Genomic DNA, 12,963 nt, shown 5'->3' with positions numbered 1-12,963 from the left:
TGGGTTCCCTCTGTTGGTTCTGTGTGTGAGATGTGGCCTGCACAGCTCAACAATCTGCTGCAGAAGGTCTCTGTCCACTCTGTAGCGCTCTACTATCTCCAGCTCATGTAACCCATGGTAGGTGACCCTGGGCCTGTATACTCTTCTCCTTCTCCTCACTCTGGGTTGTCTGTCAGCATCTGCATTGTCACCACCCTCAGCAATTCGCCTATGCCTGATTATAATAGCTATGGCAGCCCCTAGCATTTCTGCTCTGAGTTCAGCTTTTCTCAGTTTTCAATTCTGATAGCTTAGTTTCTGGCAGTATCTCTTGTGAGAAACAGCCTGCACTGCTCTTTGCAGTGTTTTAAGTGCTGGGTTGGGCTTCTAGTCTGCCTGTGTAATTGCCTGCTTCTAATTGTTTCCACCAATTAACTCCAGCAGTATCTTCTGGCAGTTTCCCTGTATTTTAGTTGTTTCCTGTTTCCTCTCTGTTTCCTGAGGAGGAGCAATGTGCACACCAGCTTAAACACGCTCACAGTCACTTAAACGCGCACACATCCCTACACGGTGTTACACGCGCGCACACATCCTTACACGGTGTGAGCTTGGCTGATTCATGTTAAAACGCGCGCACACTGCCTTACACACGTGCACGCCCGCGCAAACCGTTGTAAACGGTTTGCAACACGCTCCCACATGTTGAACCTGCCTTACACGCGCGCACACACGCGCATGCACGTATTTCAAGAAACTTTGAGTGTAGGGATAGCGTATACCCTCAATTTCTTGACTTTCCTAGTGTTCTGTTGGGACACACCTCCCTCCCTGATGTCTGTCTGTCATCTGTTACCTTACATTGCCCTCCAATCTGGTACATTTATTACTATCCTTCCCCCCCGTGATGTCACCTACCTCTTACTCTGTTCCTCCCCCTTCTCTAACTCTTACACTACTCAGAAAGTGCTCATTACCTATGTGGCAGTGTGATTCAGTATTGTAACCCTCATTTACATAGGATTGCCTAGTAATGACTAGTTACATGTCTTACACGGAGCTTCCCCCCCTTGACAACCACTAAACGGAGGCCATATTGTTTTTGGTCTGCAAGTCCCTCCATTGACATTCCATGTAATACATAAATCCCACAACTGTGGGCTTATAAGCTTCGGTTTTTAGTTTTAGATAGCGCACCCCGTTTGCTGGTGTGCGCTGCAGTTAAACCCAGAAATCCCGTGGAAAAAAAAAGTTATATAACTTATTTTTGCAACAGTTTTTCATGCCAATGGCCACATATTTGGCCATTGGCATGCTTAATGAAACATATGCACCCTTTATTTGGAGCTGACATAGCTCCGTTTTAATTTTGTAGAAATGTACTCAGTTGTCAGCTGAGTACATTTCTGCAGCTAACACGTCCGTTACACGGACTGGTTTCGGCTTCGTGGATCGCTCAAATACCTCATTTGCATATCTTTAAGCTGCAAATGAGGTATTGAGCATTTCCACGCCCAGTCCGTGTAAGAGACGTGTTAGCTGTCTCTTACACGGAGATTTGGGCTGTTCCTGAATCGGGAGGCTTACACGGAGGCTTACACTACTCTTGAACTCCGTGTAAGCCTTCCTGAATCTGGCCCATAGTTTTGTTCTATTGAATTATTTCAGACATCATGCAAGATAAGGAAGTGTAACCATGATTTTTAAGCTGCATTATAAACAGAAGATATTGTCAAACATTGAATGACTAGAAGTGTAATTAGAAATATGAAGTGACAAATTAATATTCTATCAGGATGTCATATCAGAAAAAATGTCATATCATATCAAAAATTGTATCATAGTTTCATTAGTAATTTAAAAGTCCACCTTGCATCAATATGGATTTACTCTTGTTCATACTCTTTTTTTTTCATGTTCTTTAAAATAACCATTTCACATAACTATGCCTCTTTACCTTTTCTATATACCTCTAAATCCTTATACCTGCTCCAAAATACCACTTTACAACCTCACATAGAAAAACATTAGTCCTCATTATCACAAAATTAATTTATTGTCTAATATACGTACATTAACATACTTCTGACATGTTGTTCTACTTATGTAGCATACAGTATACTGCTGTAATAAATACAACCCCCCTACTATTTTCACCTCCTTTTTAACTATCACTATTTTCCAAACATATACTTTTCTTTACTCTTAGCTGATCATACAGTATTAACACATCTTGCTTTTTATATCACCACTGTATTTCTGTTGCACAATTTTTTGATTGATATTTTGAATTCTTGATGTATTATGTTAACTCTAGATTATACAACTAACTGATTGTTGATAATGATTTTATATGTTTGACACTTAATGTTTCTCCTAGCTTATAAATATTCCTCCTTATAGATATTATTTTGTAATCTCCTATTTACTGTGGCTTGATTTGCATTTATCACATTTTTTTCCTCCACCAAAAATGGGCTTTAGCTCAGATGGACTGTCCCAGTTAACAAATGAAAATAAATAAATAAACAAATAAACAAACAAAAATAAGTCAGTATTATGTTTTGACCTTGTTTTTTACTGTCAGACATAAAGGAAGTTTTACTGGATTGAAAACATGAGAAAACATGGTCAGAAATGAAAAGTTTCCAGAAATGTGACACCCTGAGCTGATATTGGATATTGGATAATGTAATAATCAGCTAATTATGATTAAAATATGCAAATAAATACCTAAACTGAGGAACTGCTGATTTTGCACCTTGTGTATAAAAATGTTACCTGTAGACTGCTATTAGATTCTCTTTTGTGATTCTTCACAATGCTGCTATCCTATTCAGAAATAAATCCCTTTGCCACAACATGATTTATGTCTTTAAGGGTTTTATTTGAGACAGACAACAGTCAGATCTTTACATGAATCACAAGTGCCTTCCCTGGAAGATCATACTGGGCCAATCCACAGGAAGGGATGAGAGACCTTTAAACCATTAATTTCCCTAAGTCATATCCTCACCAGTGCTACCTTCAACAGGGCTGATGTTGGAATTATCCTTTACCAGAGCAGGAGCCCTACTGCCTATTTATTTACTGGTATGTAGACATCAGCCCTATCCCTCTGTTAAAGGTAAGAATTGTCATAAGGAAGCAGGTTAGTTTTTAGATTAGGTGGTCCCTTCAACGTTTGGTGGTCTGAACCCCTGCAGTAGCTCTTTTGAGCTTCATTGTAGCTGCCTGTCATGGGAAGCAAATACACCTGTGCAAGCACACACACACACACACACACACACACACACACACACACACACACACACACACACACACACACACACACACACCTTCCCCTCTGTACTGTTTTGCACACTGGGCAACATGTGCTCGGCAGGCTCATTCCCTGCAGGTGTAATACCCAGAGCTCCTTCTAGGTGGCACTCAAGCAGCAGGCCAGAACCTCCTTCTTTTCACCAGGATGGGTGAGCTGGCAATAGCTTTTAGTACATCCTCTCTGTCCTGTCCCTTGCACATCCTATGAAACAAACTGAACACATGTCATCTTGTATGCAATCAGGGCTTCATCCTATAAGTTTCCATTTTGCTTTTCTAAACTGAGGCACATAACATATAGTAGCAGGTTGGGTGAGACACAGTAAAAAGTATATAATTTTTAAAGTTAATAGTAGAAAATCTAAGTATGGCATTATACCTGGAAGATTTTCTCATCATCATAAAGATCTGGTATGTCCTTTAAGAATGTTCTCCACATTTTGATGTCATTCAGTATTATACTCATTCCTCCTCCTGTTAAAGGGTGACGACCATTGTAAGCTTCTCCCATAATAAGTACTCCTAAAGAAAACAAAAAATTGGCAAATTACCATAATTTATAAAGCATATCAAATTAAGAAGGAACGTTGCAATAAACTCTGGCAAACTACAAATCTGAGTTGGATAATTTGCAAAGCACATCAATTCAGTTATTATTTTATTTGAATGGTGTAGGGCATTTTTATGTGGAATTCTAGACGTAGTAAAAGGTAATGTCAAAGAATCCTATGTGTAAATAGGTTAGTGACCAAAATCACTATAATAAATCCAAATGTATTTGATTGTTATGGAGAGTAACAGCACTTATTTCTCATAACTTGAGCAAGTTTCTGAGATAAAATTGTCAGCTTAATTTATATCAGACATAATTGCGGTTAAAGAAACAGAACAACTAAAATAGAGCAAACAAGCAAATAAATAAATACTTTTCATGACATTTCCAGCTTACCAAAATTTATTTATTTATTTTTCATCTTTAAACTGGGTAGAGCACTGATCCAATGGACCATTTTCAGGCTCAGCCTAGTACAGTAGAAAAGGGAGAAGATAACAAAACTGACATTTTGAAACAGATGAATGCATAGCAATGAATTGTATACCATGTTTTACAATCAAATGACCAGCACTATAACCAAAACACAACTGTAAGTAAAAATATATATTTTAAAAAAGAACTATAAATGTTTAAACTGTAAGAAAAGTTACATATTTGGATCAGAATGCAAAGTACACAATAACTATTTGCTATATACAATGCATACAATAAGATGAAAGGAGGGAGGGAGAGAGGGAAGGCAGAATGAAGGGTAATGTAAGGAGGAGTAAAAGAAAGCAAAGGCTGGGGTAGGAGGGACTTCATTGATAGTGTAACAGAGTATAGTATGATTTGAAATGAGAGAGTAACAGAGTATAGTATGAAGGAAATGAGCGGCTGGGCGATAAAGGGAAAAAAAGGCAAATTTGCTAAGCGGTTCTTCTGACAAGAAATTTGTGTAAACCAAATGACCAAATACATGTGGGTGTCATGATTCATTTTCTTTCACTCTGAAAGTGAAATGGCTATAGTAATTGACAGACTAGGCACATTACAGGTAAAACAGTTAGCTGCCTTAAGAAATAAACAAAAATCTTTCAGCAGTCAGAATTATCTGTTGTAGTGTTTAAATCACCAATGTACAATATAATATCAGGAAAAGATCTACAAATAGCTTTGTCTCAGATATCAAGGTGTTGCTTTCTGCAGGTGATAACATGCAGCTAAGCTAAATTCTGATGATTCATGTTGCAGGGAAAATTCATGGAACATGTATGTGTTTTTAGCACCATTATACTGAGGAACTTTACATAAGCCTACAGGGTTTCAGTATGAGCACTGCCTTCCAAATCAGGGCTGGGTGTTTTTAGCACCATTACACTGAGGAACGTTACATAAGCCCACAGGGTTTCAGTATGAGCACTGCCTTCCAAATCAGGGCTGAGAAAGCTTTTTAAGGTTCTACCGTATGATCATTTGGGGTAGAATCTCAGATGGTTGCTGTCTGTTCATCTATATCATTATTATCATAATCATCATCATCAACCCCTATATTCCCATTTTCTGCATGGGGTCTGGGTGTCGTGTTCGGCTGTCGCTGTCTCTCTTGATTCAGTGTCACTCTCCTACCTTCCTCAACAGTCATGCCTGACTGTCTCAGGTGTTTTGTCACATAATCCATCCATCTCTGCTGGGTACCCTCATTTCCTCTTGCCTTCTACCTGTCTATCCCAAATCTTCTTCACCAGATTGTTGTCTGCTTTTCTGCACATATACCCGAACCACCATAATGTGTTCTCTTTCACTTTCTATGCAATTGGAGCTACTTTGGCTTCTGCTTTGACATCCTCATTTCTTTATCTGTCCCACAATGTGCATCCTACTGCTCATCTCAGGTATTTCATCTCCATTACCTCTAGCTTTCTCATTTGGTCTACCTTTACTGCTCAGATTTCTGTACCATACGGTAGTACTGGTTGCACCATTGTTTTATACACCTTACCTTTTAGCTAATTTGTTATTCTTCTGTCATAAACTACCCTTGATACCCTATGCCAGCTGGTGGCAGCCCCTCTGATTCTAGATTTGACAACCTCATTCAGACTTCCTTTCTCTTCAACCACCCCAACCAAATACTTGAAGCTGTTAACCTGTTTAAATATTTTCCCTTCTATCTCAGTTCTTAGCTTTTTTTTTTTTATTTCCCTCATTTTCTACCATTACAACTATTTTATCTGTATTCAGTTTCATCCCATGTGCTTTCAATTTTGAATTCCATTCCCCTATACTTTGCTGAAGTTCTTATTCAGAATCTGCCTGTAATGTCACATTATCCACATACAGCATCTTTGTTAATCTGTCCTCTCTAACCTGTTTACTAATATAGTCCATCACTAGTATGAACAGCAGTAGGCTCAATGCTGAACACTGATGCACAACCACTCCCACTGGGAACCCCTCAGTGAGTTTGAACACTGTTCATACTTGAATCAGTAGGTCCTTGTGCATAGCCTGCACTAATTCTATCAATGTTTCTGGGACTTTGAACCATCACAGGACTGCTAAAATCAGCTTTTTAGGGACCTTGTCAAATGCTTTCATTGGTTTATAGGTTCATAGGCATTTACTAGGCTAACAATCACAATGGCCTTTTTAAACCTAGCCATGCATTACAAATCTCTGACAAGTTCTAGTAGTCATGATAAATATAAGCAGGGGCTTGTGAGATGAAGCATTTACATGCAGGGGCATGGGAGGTGAACCATTTACAGTCTGTCTGTGTCCATTAGAGACATAGATGCCAAACCAGGGATGAATTTCCTGTTCTCCATCTGATTGTCCAAGTTACGCTTCAGTTGGGTTAGGGAGGAACTCTCCTTTTCATGGATGGGGAGCCTGTTACAGAGAATGGATAGTCTTTGGGATACAGACCTGTCTCTCCAGCAGGTTCTATTTATATCACAGGCAAGGTTTAAGCCCTTAGAAGGGATAATTCTGCTGCTGTGTGATTTGTGGACATGCAGGAGGTCCATCAGGGTGGGGTCTGACAATGCTTTGTATGGCATGCATAGTTTCCCCCCTCAACAGCCTGTTGGATACAGAATACAGGAATAGGGCATTGAGGCATTCTGCATAGGACATGTCAGTTATGCCCTGTAGTCTTTAAGTGAGGAACCTCTGTGAACATTCCAATTGTTGGATATGCCTGGTTAGGTACATACAAAAGGGAGCATTGTACTTAATGATAGGTCTGATAAATGCCAAATATGGTGGAACAACGACTTCTTTGGACCTAGATGCCATATCTTTGTTTATAAGTTACACAGCATAAAATGATTTCCACACTACTGCAGACACTCGATGGTCAAAGGCTACATTACTGTCTACCTGTGTCCCCATGTCCCTGACTACTGAGTTAACTCTTAGGGGTGTGTTATCAATATGATAGTTACCAGGAGTAGATGCATTCCCAAAAGATACTATTATGCATTTCTTGGCATTTAATTTTTGTCCGTGGTTCTGATACTAGTTATTTATCTGTGTCAGCCCTTTCTGGAGAACATTTGTGTTGGTGGGAGGTTCTATGAAGGCTCCTAATTTGCATACATCCGCAAATTTAGTCAGCTAGAGGTCACTGATATTGGTTTTGACTTCAGAGAAGTAAATGCCAAAAAGGAGCAGTCCCAGGACTGATCCCTGATGGTCTCTGCTTGTGACTGGCCTATTTATAGAGGTGGACACCCCAATTATAACTTCCAAGGTTTTGTCTACAAGCCAGCTAGCTATTCACCTGGTGACATAAGAAGTGTATACCTAACCTCTTGAGTTGTTCAACAATGCCAGAGTAGGGTATTGTGTCAAATGCCTTGGCCAGGTCAAGGTAAGCACTGTGGGCAATTTTGTCCTCTTCCATTGCTTTAGTGACTTTTGCAAAGAAGTCCACCAGGTTGAGTAGGCATGATCTGCCCTTGAAGAAACCAAATTGGGTTGGTTCCAGTGTCTGGTGGTTTCCTATGTCATTATTGATCATTTCCAAGATAATTCTTTCTATGGCTTTGCTAATGAGACTAGTGAGATTTATGGGTCTGCATTTTCCAGGGTCTGTAGATGGCTCAGCTTTGGGCAGAGGGATGACTGTTGCTGTTCTCCATTTGTGAGGCATGAAGCCTGTTTGGAGGCTACAGTTAAATATCAATTCCAAAAGCCCTGATAGGTCATGCTATTTAGAGGGCATCCTGGGATATTGCCTGGGCCCACTGATACAGTGTTCTTGGCCTTAGAGCATTAAAGACCTGCTTCTTAGTGATAGCTGGGGAAGTTATATTTGATGGTATTTCCTGAGGGAAGGCTGATGGGGAGAGAGGAGTAACGTTGGAGCTAAATTTGTCAGCCAGTAGGTTTGCTGTATCTTCTGGCTCAGTATAGGCGGCTCCATTAACAATGAGCTCTGCACACAATTATATATAGCCTTTGAGGTTATAGACATAGATAAATAATGCCTTGTGGTTGTCTTTGGTCTGGGAGGGCATATTTACCTCGGATTTGCTTTGGTAGACTTTATTTGTCCTCCGACTTGTTTGTTTAGCTTGATGAGAGTACTTTTATCCTGCTGTGTGTTGCACCTCCTACTTTTTGCCGTGATTTTCTGCCTTCTGTTATACAGTTTTTTTAAGGCTGTGATTACATCAGGGTGGCTTGTTTCTTGAGTTAGTTTTGTACTTCTTCCTGGTGGGTGCAGCTGCCTCTATGCAGCTATTAACATGCTTGTCTAGAGTTTCAGTGAACATTTCTGTGTAGGCAGCAGTGTTTTCAGGATTTATGGGGGTTTGAAATGTTGCCAGGTTATCAATTAATTGTAGAAAATTAGCCTTACAGTAGTTCCTGAATATTCCATGGTTAGCTGGGGTTCCAGGTTTTATTTTTATTTCAAAGCATGCAATTTTGTCATCTGACCTTGCCAGAGAAGACAGTACACTAGGGTGTGAGCAGCAATCTCGCATACTAGTGAGGACCAGATCCAGTATGTTTACCCTCCTGGATGGTGTATTGACAATCTGGTCCAGGGAGTTTGTGTTTACAAAATCCAGGAATCTCTGTACCTGTACATTTGGTATCATATACGATTGCCAGTTAATAGTAGTTTAATTAAAGTTACCAATGAATATGGTATTAGGTTGGATGGTAAGTGTTTCCAATAAGTCTAAATATGTGTTATGGATTTCTTGGTTCATAGAGGGGGACCTGTAGCTTGCAAGGAAGTGGTATGTGATTTTGCCTGTGGTGATATGATCACGGAGAAGCTCAAGTGCATTATCCTGTTTGACCAGCCATAAGGTATAATGTAATAATAATAACAATAATAATGTCAAATAAAATAAAATAAATATTTATTTTTGATGCAAACTGAGACCTTTCCACCCATGTCTCTGCCTGTGTAATAGCTAGTCTAAATGTGTGGAAGGAATTATAGCCTTGCACTGCCGGTGTGCTCTCTGTGGCTCTAAACCATGTCTCAGTGACCACACAGATGTCAGCATTCTCTAGGGTGATTATACTTGTATGGAGTGGAGTTTTTTGTTTAGACTCTAAGCATTGGGCAGTAACACCTTTTGATTTTCTTGGTTTTGATTTGCTATGTCAGAAATACTTTCAGTTTGGCATTCCCTAAAAAAGGCACTATGGGGAAAGACAATGTTTTAGCTAATATTCAAAAGCTTATATGGGAGAGGTGCAGACCATCCCTGGAAAAGCAGTGTGGTCTGTTGACCATCTCCTTCCATGCTGACAAACAGTGCACCCCCTTAGAATGACATCAGAAACTAAGTCAATTATTAAAGTCAGTCATCTTCTGTTTAAATTGTGGCATTATCCTTGTAGAAAGTGAAATGCTGCTCAGTGTTAGGCTCATACCTGCTTGGGACACGTATTCCAAGAGCTTCATGATGTTTCTTTTCATATAGTTTAGGGAGGTATGTCTCAGGTCATTTGTACCCACATAGACTATGACTGACTCACACTGGTACTTGTGGTATGATGATGTGAGTGCATGCATAATGTGCCAGATCCTGGCTCCTGATAAGCAACTGATTGTGACTTTCCCCTTACTCAGCCTGGTGAGAAGGACATCAGTGTGAATCACAATGGAGCCTCCAATGACCAGAATGTTGAATTGTGCCAGGGCTTGCCTTATGGGCTTAGAAGTAGAAGCTCTATGAACTGTGGCTTTATATGTTGATGTGGATGTTGTTTTAAAACAGGGCATTCAGAGCTGCTGAGGGTTTGTGTTATGTGTACTTCATCTAGGGGGTCTTTGGGGTTTAGGAACTTTACATTTAAGTGCCTTAGCATATGTGGGTGTATGTGTCTGCTTTGAACTGTATGTGTGTGAGTGATGAGTGCAGTGTGTGTGCTACTGACAACCTGATTGACATTAAGAGTGCGTTTATGTGAGAGCTTTGCTTCTAGTGACATTGTGTAAATACATCTCTCACATACCATATCAGTTTGTTTGATAATTAACTGGTTGTCAGTAAACATGGGGCAATTTCTGCATTTCTTTATTATGCCCATATCGATCATACTGGTAATAGAGACAGTGGGAAAGTTCATTTTCATGGCAATAGACTCTTTTTATTGATTAAATGGCTTGAGTGAGAATATAGAGTAATGTCGGGAGTTTCTGGTCTGCAAATCTGCGGACAGTGCTTGTCACTGCAAACTACTTGCCTTCTATGCAACTCGGTATTGGTGAAATTTCAAGGGTATTTTTATAGGAAAAATGTCAGCTCAAGGTGACTGTCTCTATAGCAGACACTGCCAAACACTTGAGGGGAAACTAATAAGTAGACCCCGATGATTTTTGGTCAAAGTATTTAGGGAGATATTCTGAAGTTAGGTTAGACAGCAACAAATCAAGTATGACTTACTGAAAGGAAAGAATTAGCTTTGTCAAGAATGATGAAAAGAGGGGATTTGCTTGAATGGCTACTGCCTGGTTACTTATAGTGCTGTTCTAACCACAGCTTCACTCTGCTGGGATACAGTGCTCCTTTGCTTCTTTTTTCACCAGAAGCAAAACAGTAGCACCAGTCCCAAGATGAGAAGCAGGCCACAGGCTCTTTGGTGATCAACAGTCTTGTCCCAGATGATGCAAAGGCCTGTAGGCTTATGATAACCTTTTCCTTGTAAATGCCTTGAATAGCAATCAGACCATTCAGGAAGGTCAAACACAGACACTCACTGCCAATTAGAAACAGTCAGGAATCAATGCATTCTGCTTATTCTCTCACCAGGAGCAAAATATAAGCACAAATTCCAAGCTGGTACTTATCATTTATGAAGCCATTATTAGGCTTTCCAGTGATGAGAAGTCTCCAGAAAATAAGGTCTATATACTCTTTCTCTCACCAGGAGCAAAACAGAAACATTAATACCAACATGACTACTGACAGGCAGAATGTGGGCTCTTCAGTATTTGATGATCTTGGACTAGATGTTGCAGATTTTAAAGGTAATGTGGAGAAATATGGTTAAGATCCAAAGAGTTGCAGTGTGCTCTAAATAGTTCATTATGAAAGAGGGGATAACTTAAGCTTTAGCTATCTAAATGGAGAGCCATTAATTTTAAAAGAGCAAGACAGATTGGATAGAGGGGGGAGTGAGCACTTTGTGTGGCTCTATGGAAGATAGTGGTATGGCCAATAAATTTAAATAGCTGAAGGGAAGTGATTTCACAAAAATGATAATTTTGTGCTTACTAACAATAGTCAATGAAAGAGGAGAGGGAAAGGAACATGTGGTCAAATTAACATAAGGGGCAGACAACTAGAAAGACAGATGAGTTTAAAAGCTCAACAGCACCAGAATGACAGGGTTTGGGGAAACTTAATTTCTGTGTGACTCACAAGAGACACAGCTGTGATCTCTTTCCTAGTTTAAATATGCAATTAAAAGCAGAATTCAAGTAAAACACAGAGTAATGAAAATAAATCATAATATACAAAATAAAATCTGCTCATACTTTTCTTTTTTTTTTCTTTTTTTATTTTAACATTAGTTTACCGGGAAAGTCCGACTGGGCCAGAGCCCACTTTCAGCAGAGGCCCGGAGAGAAACACTCCAGATGCATGTCTTTGGAATGTGGGAACACAGAGGGGACATGCAGGCTTTGCACAGAAGGCACTCCAGCTGAGAATCAAACTGGAGAACCCATGCTATGAGGCAACAACACTAGCCGCTGCACCACTGTGCCACCTGCATACTAAAAGAGAATAGTCATATCAGAGAACAGGTGTAAGGCAAGCTGTCAGAATAATACTTACAGTTTACAGTCCCCTACATATGTCCCATTAGCTTCATCCCTGGCTGCAGAAAGATGTAAAGTCCCCTGTATGTAAGTTAACAAATCTACACAGACATATGATCCTGGTATGCAAGAGAACACACCAGATGGTACGCAAACACACGCATGCATTTCTTACAGCCACTGAGACAATGATCTGCTGACAACAGGGTCTATCATTTTACACAACATATTTGTCAATGTACATATAACACAAATATCTAAGCAATTACACTTTTTAATAATAGAAAAAAAATCTTGCATTACTGCTTGCTCTCACCTCATGCATAATCATAACACCCCCATTAATTTGCTCTGTATCCTTCCTTCTCCAAACATTCCTCCTAACACAATTTATGCCATATTAACCACCACATGCACAATCTGGGTTAATCTACTTCCCTGCCTTTCGACTATCCAGAAGGTTACCTGTGTCTGAGCACAGTCATTCTTTTCTCTGGTACTCCCGTTTCATCCTTTGAATGATCAATCTGCTCATCATTGAAAATCCCCCTTATACCTCTTCATCAACCATTGCACATCCCCCCTCCATAGTTTTTGTATCCAGATCCTTGCTTCTTTTTCTGTATAAACATCCAGAACATTCCCTTTCTAAGCCATAGCTACCCTCATTCTCACTTCCCTGGTGAGCAGTTGAAGTTCTGCTTTTTCATCTTCAGCCCTTCCTTTCCCTTCTCTTATGCACTTGAAAAATGCATAAGTCATACTGATCTAGTGTCTTCTTCCCCAGAAATTCACTCCAGACCTTCATTGCACCCCTTCTCAG

At 39.9% G+C, this 12,963-nt stretch overlaps 1 protein-coding gene across 1 annotated transcript in view; it reads right to left on the bottom strand.

Moving 5' to 3' along the window:
- LOC122797691 (squalene monooxygenase-like) overlaps positions 1-12,963 on the bottom strand; it is a 290,180-nt gene that overhangs the window by 153,770 nt on the left and 123,447 nt on the right. Inside the window, exon 8 of the mRNA XM_044066226.1 lies at positions 3,680-3,822. Coding sequence (XP_043922161.1) covers positions 3,680-3,822 — 143 coding nt within the window. The remainder of the gene's footprint in view (positions 1-3,679; positions 3,823-12,963) is intronic.

Source organism: Protopterus annectens, chromosome 3.part1, assembly GCF_019279795.1.
Source record: "Protopterus annectens isolate FY-2018-M chromosome 3.part1, PAN1.0, whole genome shotgun sequence".
NCBI classification, from domain to species: Eukaryota; Metazoa; Chordata; order Ceratodontiformes; family Protopteridae; genus Protopterus; species Protopterus annectens.
The sequence above is the reverse complement of the archived record's forward strand: the minus strand, read 5'-3'. Positions and strand labels throughout refer to the sequence as shown.